The sequence below is a fragment of the Ovis canadensis genome, chromosome 14, assembly GCF_042477335.2.
Source record: "Ovis canadensis isolate MfBH-ARS-UI-01 breed Bighorn chromosome 14, ARS-UI_OviCan_v2, whole genome shotgun sequence".
In the NCBI taxonomy this organism is placed as follows: domain Eukaryota; kingdom Metazoa; phylum Chordata; class Mammalia; order Artiodactyla; family Bovidae; genus Ovis; species Ovis canadensis.
In genome coordinates, this window is record NC_091258.1 from 75565904 (window position 1) to 75585781 (window position 19878).

Genomic DNA, 19878 nt, shown 5'->3' on the forward strand with positions numbered 1-19878 from the left:
GTAGCCTAAATCCAGGCTTTGTAACCAAGTACCAAACTGAATGGTGGAGACAGAGCCAAGGGGGCAAAAGCAGGCTAATGCCCTCAAAACCATGTGTCCTGACACGGAAGGGGTAGGAGGAGGTTTATAATAACTGTTCAAAGAGGAGAACATGATGAGCTAATAGACATTCTTCTGATGGGTTGGTGTGAGGTCACTGGGAATGAGCATCATCAACTTTCTGATTCCACCTGGTCTGGGGTCTATGTGTTCATGGGAAGTGTACAGTTAACTTGTTTCACCTGGGTGGGGCGTTCGATAGCTGCAACATAGCTCAAAAGTATCATTGTATGTATCTCAAATGGGCAGGGCAGAATCCTGGCCCTACCACATCACAGGGCTGTGCTATTGTGTGTTTTTTTTCAGTTTTTCTTTTGGCTGCTTAGGGTCCTAGCTGCAGTGCGCAGGATCTTCATTCGTCATGTGGGATCTCTCCTTTCAGTGCATGGAGTGCGGCTGTGGCACGTGGACTCAGTAGTTGTGGCTCTCCCCGTCCAGTTGCTCCACGGCATATGGTATCTTTGTTCCCCAGAAAGAAAGTGAAAGTGTTAGCCGTTCTGTCGTCTCCGACTCTTTGTGACCCCGTGGACTGTGTCCATGGAATTCTCCAGGCAAGAATGCTGAGGTGGCTTCCCTGTCTTCCTCCGGGGGATCTTCCCAACTCAGGGATGGAACCCAGAGCTCTTCTGTCTCCTGCACTGGCAGGCACGTTCTTTACCACTAGTGCCACCTGGGAAGCACTTACGTGCACTACGGGCCTCTTATTTGGTCGAAACCATAATCTGCCTGCGATGTGGGAGATCTGGGTTTGATCCCTGCGTCAGGAAGATCCCCTGGAGGAAGACATGGCAACCCACTTCAGTATTCTTGCCTGGAGAATTCCACGCATAGAGGAGCCTGGTGGACTACTGTCCGTGGGATTGCAGAATCGGACATGACTCAGAGCAATTAACACTTCAGTTCAGTCCAGTCGCTCAGTCATGTCTGACTCTGCGACCCCATGGACTGCAGCATGTCAGCCCTCCCAGTCCATCACCAACTCCTGGAACTTGCTCAAACTTGTCCATCGAGTTGGTGATGCCATCCAACCAGCTCATCCTCTGTCGTCCCCTTCTCTTCCCACCTTCAATCTTTCCCAGCATCAGGGTCTTTTTCAGTGAGTCAGTTCTTCTGCTGAATGGGAGAAGATAAATCTGCAAACGATACATTAATGTTCAACATATATAAACAGCTCACACAACTCAACATCAGAGAAACAAACAAACAACTCAACTAAAACATGAGCAGCACTGAATAGATATTTTTCAAAGAGGAAATGCTGTGGCCAACAGACACATGACAAGATGCTCAACAGCGCTAATCATCAAGGAAATGCAAATCAAAACCGCGAGAGACGCCATCTTGCACCTGTCAGACAGCTGTCATCAAAAAGGACAGAAATGACAAAGGTTGGCTAGGATTTGGACAAAATGGGACCTATGTACACTGTTGGCAGGGGTGTAAACTGATGCAGCCACTGTAGAAAAAACTGTATGGTGGTGTCTCTTAGAACTAAAAATAGAACTATCATATGATGTAGCAAGTCCATTGCTGGGTATGTGGCAGTGTAAAGGAAAAAGCGGAGTGCGTTTTTCTCTTTCCCTTTCCTGAGAAAAAGAAGAAAAAAGAAAACAGTGAGCAGGCCTAAACATTCCTTTTTTTTTTTTTTTTTTAACTTTAACTGCTCCTAACTCTGCATGTCTGTAACTGGCTTTGCTTTTCTGGCCCCTGCACCTCACACTTATTACCCTTTGCTTACCCTTATGACATTCCTTTCACCTTGCTACGTTTCAGAAAGAAGGCCGCAGACCCACTGAACTGCCAGACTCAATTACTGGCTTACTGACGCCAGCCTGTGATGGGTTTTGAAAGGATGCAAGAGGAAGAAGAGAAGATCCTACTATCTTGGTTCCTCTCCACTGACTCCTGACTGTGAGCCTTCATCTTATAAAACCCCCTATACTTCTAGGGGTTAGGAGGGGAGGCACAGTTCTTGAGGCATGAACCTGCCTTATTTCCTTCTCTGCCAATTGAGAATTAAAGCCACCTTTCTATTACCTCCAAAGTCTGTCTCCATATATTTTTTTTCAGCTTCAGTGGGCAGAGAAAGCCAAGATTTTGGCCGGCAACAGCTATGTACACACATACACACGCACACACACACAAATATATGCATGTGTGTGTGCACGTGTGTGTGCGCTAAGTCACTTCAGTCGTGTCCAACTCTGTGTGCCCCATGGACTATAGCCAGCCAGCTTCCTCTGTCCATGGGATTCTCCAGGCAAGAATACTGGAGCGGGTTGCTATCCCCTTCTCCAGGGAATCTTCCTTACCCAAGGATAGAGCGCTGTCTCTTATATCTCCTGCCCTGGTAGTTTGGCAGGCAGGTTCTTCACCACTAGCGCCACCTATGTGTGTGTGTGTGTGTGTGTGTGTGTGTGTGTGTGTGTAAACAGCTCCTTGAAGAAGTGGACCAAGTCACATCCTCTTCCGTCCCTTTGTGCAAGGCAGGATGCAGGCACGGTGCTTGTTCCAGGCTTGCATTGTTTGAATTCACATTAGAGATGTTAAGCTGCCTTCTCCTGGTCGGGGCACAGCTGAGCTTGAAGGTCCCCACACTGGGGTGTCTCAGGTCGGGTGCAGACTGTGGGGAGTCAAGTCATGTAAGAGGACTGGGAGGGAGCAGGGGTGAGTGGGATCTCAAGTCTTACAGCTCGTATTTCTCACGGTCCTTGATCAAATGAGGTCAAGTGTCCACAGAAATGATCAATGAAAAGTACATAACTGAAATAGGAAAGAGTTTTCTTTGAGGCAAACTGTGGCCCTCAAGGGAGACAGTGTCCCTAAAGCTCTGAGGAACTGCTCTGCTGAAGCGTGGGGTCCAGCGCAGTCTTCTACCTCATCCAAGCAAAGGTCATACATCAACATGACAGGGTGTATTCTGTCAAGATTTCGAAAGAGACAGACCTAGTTCATAGCGAGACCGAAGCTTCCTGGTGTCTGGGGAGGGAACCTTATCTTCCAGGGAGTGTTAACGCAGACACTGTGAGAAAGGAGTTCATATTTATCTTCAAAACACATGTTCTTTACCTCAATGGTTAAAGCAGATGTGCTCTGAGGGTCTGACAGGCTGTTTTAATTCACACAGAGTTCAGGCTGAACCATGGATAAGCCAAAATGACTTCCCCATACCTCAATATGTGAACATCTTCTCCATCACAAGCAGATAAAAATCTTAAAACCATATGACCCAGCAATTCTACCTCTGAGGATGTACCCAGAAGAACTGAAACCACACTCAGGAAGAGACGTGTGTACATTCATGCTCACAGAAGCATTATTCACAATAGCTAGAACACAAAAGCAACCCAAGTGCCCGCTGACCAAGAAATGGATAATGCAGTGTGTACAAGGAATATGGTGTGTGCTGTTTATTCAGCGTTAGAAAGGAAGGGAACTGTGGACATTCTTCTAAGTGAAATGAGCCTGACAGGAAAGGACAAATACCGTAGGACTCCATGGAATGAAGTGCCTGGTGTAGTCAGATTCACAGAGACAGAAAGTGGAAGGGTGATTGCAAGGAACTGAGGGAGAAAACGGGAATTTTTGCTTAATGGGTACAGAGGTTAAGTTTTGCCAGATGAAACAAAGTCCTGGAGTTTGGTTGCACAAAAGGTGAGTGTAGTTAATATGATTGGATCAGACACTTAAAGATGGTTAAAATGGTCAATTTTATGTTATGTGTGTTTTACCACAATAAAATAAACCTTTCAGGACCTCCCCCGAGGGTAACCACAGAAGAGTCAGGGCTGATAGCAACACAGCAGATGCTCCCTGCCCGCCCAGCTCCATCTCCACCCCAACAACCCAGGGGTGAGGACTGTCTGCTGTGCTCAGGACTCTCTGGTTCGGTTCTTGGAGATGTCTCACTCCAGCCCCGCATGGCTTAACCTCAGCCTCCCTGACTGACCCAGTGCTCCAGGCTCTGCTCCAAGGATCCAGTAAGTCTGGGGTCACCCTCTTCTGTGGGAGACTGGGCGCTGAGTTCACATCCTCCCAAAGAGACCCCTGCAATCCCAGAATGTAGGGTGGGGGGTTCAGCCTGGCCCCTGACTGACCCGTTTTCCAATGAAAGCAAGAGCTGGGAGCTGGGAGTGTGTGTGAAAAAAAGGTGTGTGTGTGTGGGATGGAGGATAATTGGACCTGTGTCCTGATGATCTAAGCCTATTTTTTTGACTTATGTACAAACCATATTAATAATTACCCTCATACAGTGAATGGACGGGTGGACCCCCGATTTCAGTCTTCTACATACCGTCTGCCCTCCGTGTCTGTGGGCGCCTCATCTGAAGATATGGGGGCAACTGTAAGGAACTTGAGCTTCGTGGAGTTGGGTATTTGTGAGGGGCAACTGTATGGTGATTTATAGTATATTACTTTTGGGTTTGCTACACCCAGCAACTCTGTGAAGCTGACTATATTATTCACCATTAGTGGCAATTTTTTAAATGGTGGCAAAATACACATAACAGAGAATTTACCATTTTGACCATTTTTAAGTGTACAGTTCAGTAATGTTAGGTGTTATGTACATTGTAAGAGTTCTGATCTCCAGAACTCTTTTCACCTTGTAAAACTGAAACTGGGTCTCCATTTTATAATAACTCCTATTTATTTATTTTATAATGACTTCTATTTATTCCCTCTACTGAACCACCATTCTGCTTTCTTTATTGTTGATGTGTTTACATGGCTGCTCCTGGTCTTAGTTGCCTCATGGGGGATCTTTCGTTGTGACGCAAGGACTCTGTAGTCGTGTCTTGAGGGCTCCAGAGCACACGGGCCTCAGTAGTTGTGGTCTGCAGGCTCAGCCGCCCCACAGCATGTGGGGTCTTAGTTCCCAGACCAGGAATTGACCAGTCTCCCCTGCACTGCAAGGCCATCTTAACCACTGGACCACCAGGCAAGTTCCCACCATTCTACTTTCGGCCTCTATGATTTTGACTGCTTTCAGTACTTCATAGAACTAGAATCATACGATATTTGTACTATGTCACTTAGCATAATGTTTTCAAGTTTCCTCCATGTTGTAGCGTGTATCAGAAATGTCAGTGTTTTCAAGGCTGAATAATATTTCAGTGCATGTATAGACCTCATCACGTGTATCCATTTCTTTGAGGATGGACATCCGGGTTGCTTCCAATGTTCAACTATTGTGATTAATGCTGCTATGAATATAGGTGTACAAGTGTCTCTTTGAGATCCTATTTTCAGTTCTTTTGGGTGTACAGCCAGCAGTGGAATTGCTGGATCATGTGGTAATTCCATTTTTAGTTTTTTTTACATTCCTACTCACGGTGCACAGGGGTTTGTCAGCAGCATTTGAGCAAGAAGACCTTCTCTGCACAGGTCCAGAGAAGTGTATGGCTTGTTCAAAGGCACAGTAGTGTTCGAGGAGCCAAGATTCTAATCAGAATGTCCTGGCTCTTTGTTTTTATTTTTTTTTAATTTTTATTTTTACTTTATTTTACTTTACAATACTGTATTGGTTTTTCCATACATTGACATGAATCCACCACGGGTGTACATGCGTTCCCACACATGAACCCCCCTCCCACCTCCCTCCCCATAACATCTCTCTGGGTCATCACTGTGCGCCAGCCCCAAGCATGCTGTGTCCTGCGTTGGACATAGACTGGCGATTCGATTCTTACATGATAGTATACATGTTACAATGCCATTCTCCCAAATCATCCCACCCTCTCCCTCTCCCTCTGAGTCCAAAAGTCCGTTATACACATCTGTGTCTTTTTTCCTGTCTTGCATACAGGGTCGTCATTGCCATCTTTCTAAATTCCATATATATGTGTTAGTATACTGTATTGGTGTTTTTCTTTCTGACTTACTTCACTCTGTATAATCGGCTCCAGTTTCATCCATCTCATCAGAACTGATTCAGATGTATTCTTTTTAATGGCTGAGTAATACTCCATTGTGTATATGTACCACAGCTTTCTTATCCATTCATCTGCTGATGGACATCTAGGTTGTTTCCATGTCCTGGCTATTATAAACAGTGCTGCGATGAACATTGGGGTACACGTGTCTCTTTCAATTCTGGTTTCCTTGGTGTGTATGCCCAACAGTGGGATTGCTGGGTCATAAGGTAGTTCTATTTGCAATTTTTTAAAGAATCTCCACACTGTTCTCCATAGTGGCTGTACTAGTTTGCATTCCCACCAACAGTGTAGGAGGGTTCCCTTTTCTCCACACCCTCTCCAGCATTTATTGCTTGCAGATTTTTGGATCACAGACAGAATGTCCTGGCTCTTTGAATGCTTGCTCTGAATCAAAATGTTAAACTTGGACTTCAGAGTATCAGGGGCGGAAGCTCCCTGATGGTGACTTGTGGTCACTGGGTCAGCCTAGCCCTGCAGAACAGTGTAGTGAAGGGACATTTCATGCCCCAAAGCAGCCGGAAACAGTCCTGTCATTCCTGATTCAGAGTAAAGGTTAGTCCCTCATCCCTCCAGGCAGTTAGTTGGGAGGCCACTCTGCTGTGATGCTTTGACTGAGCTGGGCTTGAGTCTGTCCCTCCCTACAAATTCCATCTCCTTCTCCCCCAAAGCAGAGTCCCTGTTCCATGTCACTCTTCAGGCAACAGAACAGGAAGCTACCAGGTTTTATGATCTTCATCATGGAAACAGGTGGAGTCTATGATTTCTGATCACCAAGCCCCTTAGTCACTTCATCCCTATCTAAGACACAAGGAAATGATGATCATAAGGACAGTTTTCCCAGTGGTAGAGAGAAAAGCAGGACAAAGTTTGTATTTAGCATGTGCAATAGCAGCTAGCTAATAAATAGCAGAGCTGGATTTGAAATGGCAGAAATGGTTGATTTTGTTAAAACCAAGAAATCATCATTCTTATCCACTCAGATCACACCCATTAAGCAGATACTTTGAATCAGGCACTGTGCCGAAAGGTTTTGCTTCTGTAGGGACAGAAATTTCCTTTGCTAAGCTCTTTGGCTGGTTTAATAATTAAACTGACATAAGGCAGGCAAACAGGCACTTCCCTGGTGATCCAGTGGCTAAGACTCTGTGCCCACATTGCAGGGAGCCTGGGTTCGATTCCTGGTTGGGGAACTAGACCCTGTATGCTGCAACTGAGTTCACCTGCCTCAACGAAAGATCTTGCATGCTGCAACTAAGACCCAGTGCAGCCAAAAAAAAAAAAAAAAAGACAGATTAGGAGATTCAATTTGCTTCATAGGGGAGCCCCATAGAAATTCTGAGGCTCAAGACACTCAAACAATTGAGACTCATATCTTCTCTTGAGCTAAGGAGAAAGGAGTAGGGATCTGGGGCTTCAAATGGGAGGAAGAGAACCCACAGGAAGATAGGAAGAAAAAATGCTTGGAAGACCCTTGTGAGTCCCTTGGATGGCAGGGAGATCAAACCAGTCAATCCTAAAAGAAATCCACCCTGAATATTCATTGGAAGGACTGATGATGAAGCTGAAGCTCCAATACTTTGGCCACCTGATGCGAAGAACTGACTCATTGGAAAAGACTCTGATGCTGGGAAAGATTGAGGGCAGGAGGACAAGGGGATGACAGAGGATGAGATGGCTGGATAGCAGCTTCGACTCAATGAATGTGAATTTGAGCAAACTCTGAGTGATAGTGAAGGGCAGAGGAGCCTGGTGTGCTGCAGTTCATGGGGTCACAAAGAGTCGGACATGACTGAGCGGCTGAATGACAGCAACAAAAGAGCTCAAGTGCTTGGTATACAAATGTCTGCCACTCCAGGCAGGCAATCCTTTTAGAAAGAAACAGTTGTCTTTGGTGATAGCTCTCTTCCTGGTGTAGGTCCCTTGTGAAAATCGCTAAGTCGTGTCCGACTCTTTGCGACCCCATGGACTATAGAGTCCATGGAATTCTCCAGGCAGGAATACTGGAGTTGGTAGCCTTTCCCTTCTCCAGGGGATCTTCCCAACCCAGGGATCAAACCCAGGCCTCTCACATTGCAGGCGGATTCTTCACTAGCTGATTACCTTATTTTGAGCAGTTATGGGAGTGGCAAGGAGCTTCTCCTGAGTCTACTGGGTCTTCACTGCCTTCGGCTCAAAACAGTCAACCCATCAAAGGGGTACATTTGAGAAGATGTATTCTGCTCCCCTGGAGAAGGCAATGGCACCCCACTCCAGTACTCTTGCCTGGAAAATCCCATGGATGGAGGAGCCTGGTAGGCTGCCGTTCATGGGGTTGCTAAGAGTCGGACACAACTGAGCAACTTCGTTTTCACTTATCACTTTCATGCATTGGAGAAGGAAATGGCAACCCACTCCAGTGTTCTTGCCTGGAGAATCCCAGGGACGGGGGAGCCGGATGGGCTGCACAGAGTCAGACACGACTGAAGTGACTTAGCAGCAGCAGCAGCATTCTGCTCCCCATCACTTCTCTTTAAACAATCTTTCTAGTAATTTTGAAACACATTAAGAGGTTTCTTTGTGTTTGAAGAAACCAAAGCTCAGAGATGGAGCACTTACCCAATGTGTCTTTTTACCACCTGCCCCTCATCACTCCAATACTTCATGGATTTTAACTCCTAGGGTCAAGGACGGATACGCAGTCTTGATGACTCTGTGTTTTGTTTTCTCAGCAGATCATAGCATCCTCAACTATGTCTAGGATGGTGCGTCAGTATGTTCACCAGTTTGGTCAGAAGCTGGTCCACAGGCGAGGGGCAGACACCATAAAGGAGTCTGACGGTCTCAAGATTCAGCTGAGCGCCACAGAGCTGGTGTTCTTGGGTGTGGGCAGGAACCTGGGAGCCGGCCTGTATATCGTGTTTGGTGCAGTGGCCAAGTACGTAGCTGAACCAGCGATTGTCGTCTGCTTCTTGGTGGCCGGCCTGTCTTCTCTGCTGTCGAGGCTCTGCTATGTGGAGTTTGATGCACGGGTACCACGCTCCTCTTCTGCGTATGTCTGCAGCTACGTCACGATGGGACAGCTCTGGGCCTTCGTTGTTGGCTGGAACATCATACTGTTATTTTTAATTGGTGAGGTGATGGGACCAGGCGACAGGTGTGGGGGAAAGGTGTGGGGGCTAAGGTCAGGAAACTGGGCGATGGGATTGTGGTCTCATTCATGGGCACTTTGTTACCTGACTTGAGGTGGGAAATGGGTAACCGTGGCTGGAAAACCCCACAACTTCATTCTAGTCAGCTCTCTCCTGCTTTCCTTAAATAATTGGACTGAGAAAGAGAAGGAAAGGAAACTGGGCACGGGTGGGAGGGAGGCGTGTCCCACAGGCTCATCACCTCATTGTATTGGAGTCTTTGCTCAGCTGTTGCCTCTGAGTGATTTTTTTTTGGGGGGGGTTGCCACTTGATTTAAAATTTCATCCTTCCACTTTTAGCCCTCCTCGTCCAACTTCCTTGTTTTCTTTCCTTGTGAAACACTGATCTCCTCCTAACATATTAAATAGTGGACCTATTTTGTGAATTATCCCAGTCTGCTCTCGATACCCCATGAAAAAAATCTTTGAGCTTATATGTTTTGTCTATTTTTCCCTCCAAAATACGTCCGTTGGCACTTACTAGGTGTTCAATTTTGTCTGTGAACGTTCATTCTTCTGCTGCTGCAGCCACTGCGTGTACAGCCCGCGCCTGGAGGTACGCCTTTGACAGCCTCACTGGGGACAACGTCTCCCAGGCATTGGAGGGAACTTTCCCTCTGCGTGTGCCCTACTTACTGGCCACATATGCAGACTTTTTCGCATTGGGCCTGGTGCTGCTGCTTGCGGGTGAGTCAGGGGTCAGATATGAGATGGGATGCGGGGACTCCCCTGGTGGCCCAGTGGTTAAGAATCCGCCTTGCAATGTGGGGACGCAGTTCGATCCCTGGTCAGGGAATTAGGATCCCATGTGCCGCAGAACAACTAAGCCCAAGTCCTTAGCCTGCACACTACAACTGGAGAATCTCTGTGTCTGTGTGTGTGTGTGTGTGTGTGTGTGTGTGTGTGTGTGTGTGTGTATGGTTGCTCAGTCATGTCTGACACTTTGGGCTATAGCCCAATAGGCTTCTTTGTCCGTGGGGCTCTCCAGGCAGGAACGCTGGAGTGGGTTGCCATTTCCTTCTCCAGAGGATCTTCCTGACCTGGGAAGTGAACCCATGTCTCCTGTGTTTCCTGCACTGCAGGCGGATTCTTTATCCACTGATTCCCAAACTTTGCTGTTTGGGTCACAACAAAGGATCCCACAGCTAAGACCCAACTCAGCCAAATTACTAACTAAATAAAATATTTTTTTTAAAAAAAGATGGACTGAGGAGGGCGTGGAGAGGAGCTGAGGTTGGGAAAGACTTGGGGGTGGGGATTAGGACTGGAAGGGCTGTCTGTGCTATGAGAGGCAGGAAAGCAAGATCTGGGGGGTTGTTTCCCACTCTTGGCTCTCTTGACAATTACAGCCGGTTCCTTCCTTGGTAGGGGGGCTGTTCTGTGATTTCAGGATGTTTTAAAAAATCACTGTTGGATGCTGAGTGCCACCCCCGACCTTTGCTTACTAGATACCAGTGAAATCCACTCCCCCAATTCTGACAATTGGAATGTCTCCAGACCATGCCAAATGTTTGGGGAATAAAATTTAATCCCAGGTGAAAATCATTTACTTAGACTGACATATTTTAGTCTTGGTACTGAGACCAAAGTTGTTTTTTTTTTTTCCAGAGGAAATTCATAAAGCATAAATTTATCATTTTGCTATTTTCCTCAGCTTTACTGAGATATAACTGATATACAGCACAGTAAGTTTGAGGTGTGCAATGTGATTTTTTTTTTTTGGCTGTACTAGATCTTTGTTGCTGCTCACAGGTTTTCTCTAGTTGCAGAGAGTATGGGTTATTCTTTGCTGTGAATCAGAGGCTTCCTTTTGCGAGGCTTCTAATGTTGCAGAGCACGGGTTCTAGAGCTCGGGCTCAGTAGTTACAGCACATGGGCTTAGTTTTCTTTGGCACGTGGAATGTCCCTGGACCAGGGATGGAACTCTTGTCCCCTGCACTGGCCAGCAGACTCCCAACCACCGGACCACCAGGGAAATCCCACAGTGATGACCTGATAGACCTGCCTATGTGAGATGATCGCCACAATAAGAAATGAACTATTAGGACCTTCCTGGTGGTCCCATGGCCAAGACTCCTTGCTCCCCTCGCAGGGGACTAAGGTTCCACCCCTGGTCAGGGAACTACGATCCCACTGATGCAACTAAGAGTTCGCATGCCACACCTAAAGACTCTGTTATGCCACAGCGAAGACTCAGCCCAGCCAAATAGAAATAAAATAAAAAATTTTTCTAATTATGACAAACTATCTTATGGGTACAATTCAGGGGTGCTAGTACATTTACAATGTTGTCCAGCCATCACCTGCATCGAGTTTCAAACATGTTCATCTTCCTTGAAGGGCACCCTGTATCCACTGAGCATCACGGTCCATCCACCCCACCCCCACAGCCCCCAGCCCCCAGGCTGCTCCCTGGCTCTATGGACTTAGTTACTGCGCGTGTCTCATATTCCATCTCTCCTGCAGTACTACTCGCTCTGGGAGTTCCTGAGTCAGCCTGGGTTTACAGAGTGTTCACAGTCATCAACCTTTTGGTTCTCAGCTTCATCATCGTCTCTGGCTTCATTAATGGAGACCTGCACAACTGGAAGCTCACAGAACAGGACTACGCATTGGCCGCAGCTGTATTCTCATATAGGTTATGAGCGGACCCTTGGTCATATTAATGTCTGTGTGTGTGTGTGTGTGTGTGTGTGTGTAGGGGAGTCAGAGCTGAGAATTTGGTGGGGACTAAACAGACCCAGGCTGGTGGATCCAGATGGTGGGTTTCCAGAGTTTGTGGTATTGAGGGAAGAGTCCAGAAGTGATGGCTGAACCCACCTCACCCACGATCTTTCTTGCTCCTTCTCCCACCACAGCTTGGGCCCTCCAGGTGCTGGAGGGTTTGTGCCTTTTGACTTTGAGGGGGTTCTCCGAGGAGCAGCTACGTGTTTCTACGCATTTGTTGGTTTTGCTGCCATTGCTGCTAGAGGCAATGTGGTCACCGTGTGTCCCATGGGGGGTTTGGACAGAGTTTGAGCACAGAGTTTGGGCACAGAGGTTGGGAGAAGGTTAGCCTGCTTTAGGCAATTCTGTGCTTTCACCCCATGGCGTTTTCCTGACCTGCTGCTTCCACCCCTTTTGCAGGCAGAAGAGACCTAAAGCCTCAGCGATCCATCTCCCTGATCTCACTCCTCATGTGCTTTTTGGCGTATTTTGCTGTCTCAGCAGTGCCCACCCTCATGGTGCCCTACTACAAGATTCATCACCACAGCCCCTTGCCCGAGGCTTTTCTCCATGTTGGCTGGGGCCCTGCCAGATATGTGGTGGCTGTTGGCGTCCTCTGTGCTCTTACATCCAGGTCAGTGTCCGGGTTTCTCCCCGTCTACTGTCAGATGCTCATGCACCCCAGCCCGTGGGACTGAGACACAAGAGGGAAAGGCATCTTGCTCCGTGTAGACTAGGGAGCACATGCCCTGGTCTCCCCTGCTTCTCCACGTCCTCACACGTGTCTCCACTTTCTCTCCCAGCCTCCTGGGTGACATGTTCCCCATGTCTCGGTTAATCCGTGCAATGGCAGAGGACGGGCTCCTTTTCCGGGGACTTGCCCGGGTCTGTGGTCACAGAAAAATCCCCGTCGTGGCCATCATGTCTTCTGGAAGCCTTGCAGGTGAATAAGCAAAGCTCGCTCCTTCCTTGATCCATTTCCCTTATGTGCAGTCCCAGTGGTTTCTTAATCCCACCCCACCGTTTTTGCTCCCCCATTCTAGGGATCATGGCACTACTCTTTGAGTTCAGCCACATTGCAAACCTCATGGCAGCTGCGTCCCTGCTTGCTTACTCCATGGTGTCCTTCTCGGTCCTTGTTCTCAGGTGAGACCCCGCTACACCTTGACTGGGGGGCTTGGGGTCATGGGGATAATGGGGAGGTCATCCTGGTCTGTGTCTCATTATGCCTTCTGATTGTTCAAGAGAAGAAAGAAGTGGAATAGACAATCTGGTGTTCTGTGAATAGTGGCTGCTGTTAATATTGCCTTTAAACCTCTAACTCAGGTACCAGCCAGATCAGAATTTAAGTAAGAGTGAGAAAACGGAAGAAGAAACTGAGACGGAGCTTGTACCTGTAGGAAGTCCTTTGGACTCTGTAGCGGAAGCAGGAACCTCAAACATTCTAAAGAGCCTGTGGTTCCCTACCAGCACCACCCCCACCCAGAAATCTGCCCAGATTGTCTATGGATGTGCCTTCCTGCTTGGTGAGCAGTGGGGTTTCCCTTTATTCATGTTCTGAAATTGACAGGATGGAGTGAGAGTGTGTATTTTATCAGTTAAGGGGTCTGGGAGATATGATGGCCCTTCCTGATGCTGGTGGTTTCAGGGAGGGGTGTGACCAGAGGTCCTGACATCTTTGTCTCCTGGGTCCAGCCTGTTCTCCTCCTCCTTGACCCTTGCAGTTCTCCTGCTGAGCATCCTGAGCCTGGTCTTGGCCCAGTGGCCCAGACGTGTGTTCTCTGGAGACCCCGTGCTCACAACAGTGGCTGTGCTGCTGCTGCTGCTCGTCACTGGGGTGACGGCCATCATCTGGAGGCAGCCCCAGAGCCCCAGACCTCTTACATTCAGGGTATGTGACCTTATGTGCCCAAAGTATCCACCTTGAGCGAATAAAGTCTGTGTGCTTTGACATCTAAACATCCTTTGCTGGACCAAGAAAAAAGGGGAGTGGCTGAAACCAATGGACTCTTCCCTGATCCACACTCAGTGCTTACAAACCAGGCTCAATAGGCATGGAACGCAAAGCCTGAATTGGACTGAACTTGTCTCGCCCATGTGGGAAAGGGTCTCCCTTTCCGACGTCTGGGCTGTGTCCAGGGATGAGCTGACTCTGCCTGAAGGTCCCTGCTCTGCCTGTCCTCCCACTGGTCAGCATCTTTGTGAACGTTTATCTGATGATGCAGATGAGCACTTGGACCTGGACCCTCTTTGGCATCTGGAATGCCATTGGTGAGTGACTGTCTGAGGTGAAGAGGCTTCTTGAGTGACTGAACTCAATCCTCTTCTAACCACCTCTTCCCTAAACTGTGTCATATGCCATAATAGGAGGCTTACTGGGCATTCATAAGTCAGGAGAGGCTCTGTTTTTCTTCTTATTGTCTCATTTTCCTACTAGGATTTGCCATATACTTTGGATATGGGATCCGACACAGCTTGGAGGAGAACAATGAGCCATAGACACCAGCCTCCAGCTCCCAGACTCCGGATTAAAACACCCCTAGTGATGAAGCATCTTAGCCAAAGGAAATAGATGCTGTGTGGACCCCTCCATACACTGGAGGTATCTGCTAATTCAAGGCACACTTTGAGCCTCTATGGACTGTGAAGGTGGAAAGTATTTAGTATTTAGTATAAATATTTAGTATTTATTGCCAATGGACACAATGACTTTACTATTGTATAATTTTTAAGTAAATGTTTTAAAGCTAAATATGCATACAGAAAATTGCATGCTTCATAAGTATGTAGTAAGATGAATCTTTACAAAGAAAGTACTATGATGTAACTAACAAATAGAGGAAGAAATAAAATATGAGCCTGCACATAAGAAGCACCTTCTTGTACTTATTTCCAATAAGAACTAGAGATTGCCCCATGGGAAAGAAACTCAGGTAACTATGTATTATGTCAAGAGTTATACTTTTAGGAGCTTCTCTGATGGTCTAGTGGTCAAGACTCTGGGCTCCCAATGCAGGGGGCATGGGTTTGAGCCTTGGTCAGGGAACTAAGATTCCACAGGCCACAACTAAGACCCAGCACAGCCAAATAAAGAAACAAATACTATTTTTAAAAAGAGTTACACGTAAATATTAGCCCATGAATAGGCTAGAAGTAAAAGAAAGGGAACAGATATTTTGTGCAAATACTAACAATAGAAACTAGGGTAGCCATATTGCTATCAGACAAATTAGATTTTGATCAAAAGAATAGCAATAGATAAAGTTGATCATTTCATAATGATAAAGAGAAGTGATCATTTTGATATTTTCTCCAAGCTTTGTTGAGACAAAGTGTAACATAGTGTAAATGGTTGGTTTTCTTTACTTTTCTATCCCAGAGTCCTCGAGTCACACAGTAGTGCTGATGAAGAAAACGTCTTAATTGGGAAAGAAAACTTCCTGCATTGTCAGAAGTGGGGGGAAGGGGTCGTATGTAATGGTTGGTTGATAAATGGTTCTAGTAGGGTTGAACTAAAACCTCGAAAGACAGGACAGAAAGTTTCTGCTGCAGAACAGAATGCTTGAAATTGAGATTATGGACATGCAAGAAGTTGGTAATAATGGGGCAGAGGATTGTTTGTGGGAACAACTTAAGTGGAGTAAAGGAGATATGGAGGTCAAGAAACCAAGTACAAGTTACTAGCTGAATTTAAACAAAGATGGAGGAAAATGAATAGAATTAGGAAAGTCACTACCTTGCAAGTTCTATTGAAATTACTCACTTAGGAAGCAATGAATGGAGAATGAGACTGTCAGGTGAAACTTTGATGGAAAAGTTGACATCACCTGATTGTTGTTGATCCCTTACTGATTGCGGGAAAGGCAGATATCACGTGATACCCAAAGTACTGTGATAGGAAATCCAGAACACTGCCCATACAACAGTCCTGATGAAAAGTTGACTCAGAATTAATCAAGTCTCTACATCAATTGCTTTCCAGGTGGCCCAATGGTCAAGAATCTGCCTGCAATGCAAGAGACCCAGTTTCAATTCCTGTATCAGGAAGATCTCCTGGAGGAGGGCTTGGCAACCCACTCCAGTATTCTTGCCTGGAGAATCTCATGGACAGAGGAGCCTGGTGGGCTATAGGCCATGGGGTTGCAAAGAGTTGGACACAACTGAGTGACTAAGCATTGAGTGCCTGCACTCTAGATCACCTAGGAGCTCAGAGAAAACATTAGGGATAGATTCACATTTCAGCTGAAAACTTAGTCACCCAGGGACTTCCTCATTGCAAGGGAGCAGAGATTGAATCCTTGGTTGGGGAACCCACATGCCTCACAGCGAGGCCCCCCCCCCCCACCTCCAAAATCAGCCAAACCAGAATGTGGATAATTCTCCAGGAAACAAAATGATGCTCTTTCTGTAACAATTAAATGATATGACCCAAAGTGGAGAGTTCGTATGTTAAAGTTTAGTCTCTCAGCTGTGTCCAACTCTCTGCGGTCCCATGGACTGCAGTCCGCCAGGCTCCTCTGTTCATGGGATTCTGCAGGCAAGAATACTTGAGTGGGTTGCCATGCCCTCCTCCAGGGGATCTTCTTGACCCAGAGATAGAACCTGGTCTCCTGAATTGCAAGTGGATTCTTTACCATCTGAGCTACCAGGGAAGCCTTGGAGATATTACTGATTTGGTTCTACAGAGTTGACATAAAAGAAAATCACATTTTTTTTTTTTTTGGTTTCCCAGTGCACATAAAGGTTATGCTTATATTACAATGCAGTCTAGTCAGTGTGCTTAGAATCCTGTCTTAAAAAATGCTAATATACCTACTGTAAGCCACTCCTTTGCCCATTTCTGTTTGCTCATCCCTATTTTCCTTAGACCTTAATCATAAGGATGAGATCATGAGGCAACATTTAACTTTCCGGTTTTCTAATTATGCACAACACCTCACCTAACCTGCTGATTCCTGGCTTATAAGGAGTAAGAATTAAGAATTTTGTAGTTAAAGAATGACTGACTCTCTACCCCTAGGTTCCCCTTAGTAAATTTGCGGGTGGACCACAAGGGCGCGAGAACCTCCAGTTGCAGGTGGATCTCCCAAGTAAGATAGTGTCCCAGGGAAGACAGGGAGAAGTCAGCAGGTTTGCAGCAATGGAGAAATGACAGATAATCTGACCTCCTGCCTAAAGGATTAACTGAGGCATTATCATCTTCCCTTTAAAGATTCCTTTGTGGTTCAGCTGGTAAAGAATCCACCTGCAATGTGGGAGACCTGGGTTTGATCCCTGGGTTGGGAAGATCCCCTGGAGAAGGGAAAGGCTACCCACTCCAGTATTCTGGCCTGGAGAATTCCATGGACTCTATAGTCCATGGGGTCACAAAGAGTTGGATATGAAGATTGTCATGGCTGAGCAGAACTGGCATGGACACAAGCCCACCTTCTCCTGAGATAGCTGGCTTTTCTGAATAAAGCATCATTCCTGTCTGTGGAAGCTTGTTCCTTGCTTTATTGTCTGTTGAGTGACGAGCGGCTGAACCAGCGACTGGTTACAAATCTAACTGCTGGGCTAGAATAGCCAATGAGTCAATGCTAGTCACCATGTTTCTGAGTTAATACACCTAGGGCAAGTATTCTACCTTCATGCACAATGATTAAACATGGCAATTTGTAGTTAGGGTGGCCTACTGCTGGAGCCTGGGCTACTGCAGATATTAAAGCATTGATAGCCTTTTCTCCCTCTGTCATTCAGTAGGGTCTGGTTGGGTAGAATTTAATAGCTCATAGAAATGTTGGTGGAGAAGGCAATGGCAACTCACTCCAGTACTCTTGCCTGGAAAACCCCATGTACAGAGCATCCTGGTAGGCTGCAGTCCATGTGGTCGCTAAGAGTCAGACACGACTGAGTGACTTCATTTTTACTTTTCACTTTTCACTTTCATGCATTGGAGAAGGAAATGGCAACCCACTCCAGTGTTCTTGCCTGGAGAATCCCAAGGATGGAGGAGCCTGGTGGGCTGACGTCTATGGGGTCACACAGAGTCAGACACGACTGAAGTGACTTAGCACCACCAGCAGCAGAGAGGTTGGACAACACAGAGACATCTGGGTACTCATTTTCTCTGTAGCTGGTTAGACTTAGAAATCCCCCGAGTGATTGGGAACTGAGAAAGCCAGGGTTCCCTTAATTCTTTCAGAATCAATCAACATTTTTCCTTAGATATGAAATGACCTAAATATTTCAAAACTGATGAGCAGAACTGAAGTTTGTCTGTGGAGGCATTATGTCTCTCAGAGGCTAATTGTTGTAATGGATAATGTCTAAACTCTCCACAACAGCTTAAGCTACTTCATTCCACCTTGCGTTGTTGGCTTTAAGAAAATTTACAGTATTGTAAGTCAACTATAACGCAATTAAAAAAAATGTTTTTGTAAGAGACAATCACTACATTTAATTCTGTTTTGATGGTCTGTGCCCATGTTTTGGCTTTCCAGGTGGCTCAAGTGGCTAAGAAGCCACCTGCCGATTCAGGAGATGCAAGAGATATGGACTTGATCCCTGGGTTGGGAAGATACCCTGGAGTAAAAAATGGCAACCCACTCCAGTGTTCTTTGCTGAAAAGTCCCATGGACAGAGGAGCCTGGTAGGCTACAGTCCATGCAGTCGCAAAGACTCAGACATGACTGAACACACATATACATGCCCCGTGCTTTAGCATGAGAGTCCCTTGATGCAGATCAGAATCTAGTCAACCCTTCACCAGTACCTCTGTCCCCTTAACACTCCACTTCCTGCCCTGGCATTTTCCTTCCTCAAAAGGAAAGCTCGTGACCTCTTACATTATTTCCTTTCCCTGCCATGGTGCTCAGCTCTCCCAGCAAACCGAACTCCTTGAAGAAGTGGATGAGGAGGACACCTTCCCCTTTATCCTCTCCCATCCCTTTGTGCAAGGCTGGATGCGGGTGTGAAGCTTGTTAAATACTTTTGTTGCTTGAATTAACAGCAGAGGTTTTAAGCCCCCATCTTCTGGTTGGCATACAGTTGGACCTGGGAGTTCCCCCACACTGGAGTCTCTCAGGTCATGTCCAGAATGTGAGAGGTCGAGTAGTGTAAGAGGAATGGGAAGGAGGAGGGTTGAGTGTGGTCTCCGAGTTAACAGCCCCTACTTCTCGGGACCCTTGATGATCAAATGAATTCGTGTCCTCAGACATAAGCAATAAACAATCTGTAATAAGAATAGGAAAGAGGTTTTTTTTTTTTTTTTTTTTTTTGAGCCAAACTGAGGACTATAGCAAGGAAAACGGTGTCCCTATAGCTCTGAGAAACTGCTCTGCTGAAGGGTAGTGTCCAGCATCATCTTACACCTCATCTTACACCTCATCCAAACAAAGAACTCACAACACGATGGGGTGCATTTCTTCAAGGTTTCAAAAGAGAAAGACTTGTTACAGAGACAGTGAGACAGCAGTTCCCTGATGTCCGGGAAGGGAACCTTATCTCACAGGGAGCGTTAACATGGACGCCATGAGAAGGGAGTTGCTCATTCTTATCTTCAAAACAGACGTTCTTTACCTCAATACTTAGAGCAGATGAGCTATGATGGTCAGACAGGCTGTCTTAGTTCACACACAGTTCAGGCTTAGCCATGGATAAGCCAGAATGACCTCCCCATTCCTCAATATGTTTTCATCTTCTCCATCACAAGCAGATAAAAATCTTAGAACTTTGTGATCCAGCAATTCTACCTCTGAGAATAGACCCCACAGAATTGAGAGCATACCCTGGAAGAGACATTTGTAAGCTTCTGTTGCAGCACTATTCACAATAACTGAAACATGAAAGCAAGCCAAATGCCCATTGACCAAGAAATGGATAAGCCAAATGTGGTATATACCCATAAGAGATTATTCTTCAGTGTTAAAAAGAAAGGGAATTCTAACACATGCTATGACCGAGAATAACCTAGTGTCTACTAAGTG

The 19878-nt window shown here is 46.4% G+C and overlaps 1 protein-coding gene across 1 annotated transcript; it reads left to right on the forward strand.

The window, feature by feature from the left end:
* The first annotated feature begins 3990 nt into the window (after positions 1 to 3990).
* On the forward strand, positions 3991 to 14780 carry LOC138419257 (cationic amino acid transporter 3-like). Its single transcript, XM_069551879.1, has 12 exons — positions 3991 to 4079; positions 8747 to 9146; positions 9734 to 9892; positions 11672 to 11843; positions 12064 to 12176; positions 12332 to 12545; positions 12715 to 12854; positions 12955 to 13057; positions 13238 to 13437; positions 13636 to 13802; positions 14074 to 14182; positions 14349 to 14780. The coding sequence occupies exons 2-12, from the start codon at positions 8768 to 8770 to the stop codon at positions 14408 to 14410; spliced, it is 1818 nt and encodes a 605-aa protein (XP_069407980.1). The 5' UTR covers positions 3991 to 4079; positions 8747 to 8767; the 3' UTR covers positions 14411 to 14780.
* The last annotated feature ends 5098 nt before the right edge of the window (positions 14781 to 19878 follow it).

Coding starts and splice junctions, on each gene's coding strand:
- LOC138419257 (XM_069551879.1), top strand. CDS start 8,768: ATGTCTAGGATGGTGCGTCAGTATGTTCACCAGTTTGGTCAGAAGCTG. Junction 12,177..12,331: donor TGCTGCCATTGCTGCTAGAG/GCAATGTGGTCA, acceptor CCCCTTTTGCAG/GCAGAAGAGACCTAAAGCCT. Junction 12,546..12,714: donor CTCTGTGCTCTTACATCCAG/GTCAGTGTCCGG, acceptor TTTCTCTCCCAG/CCTCCTGGGTGACATGTTCC.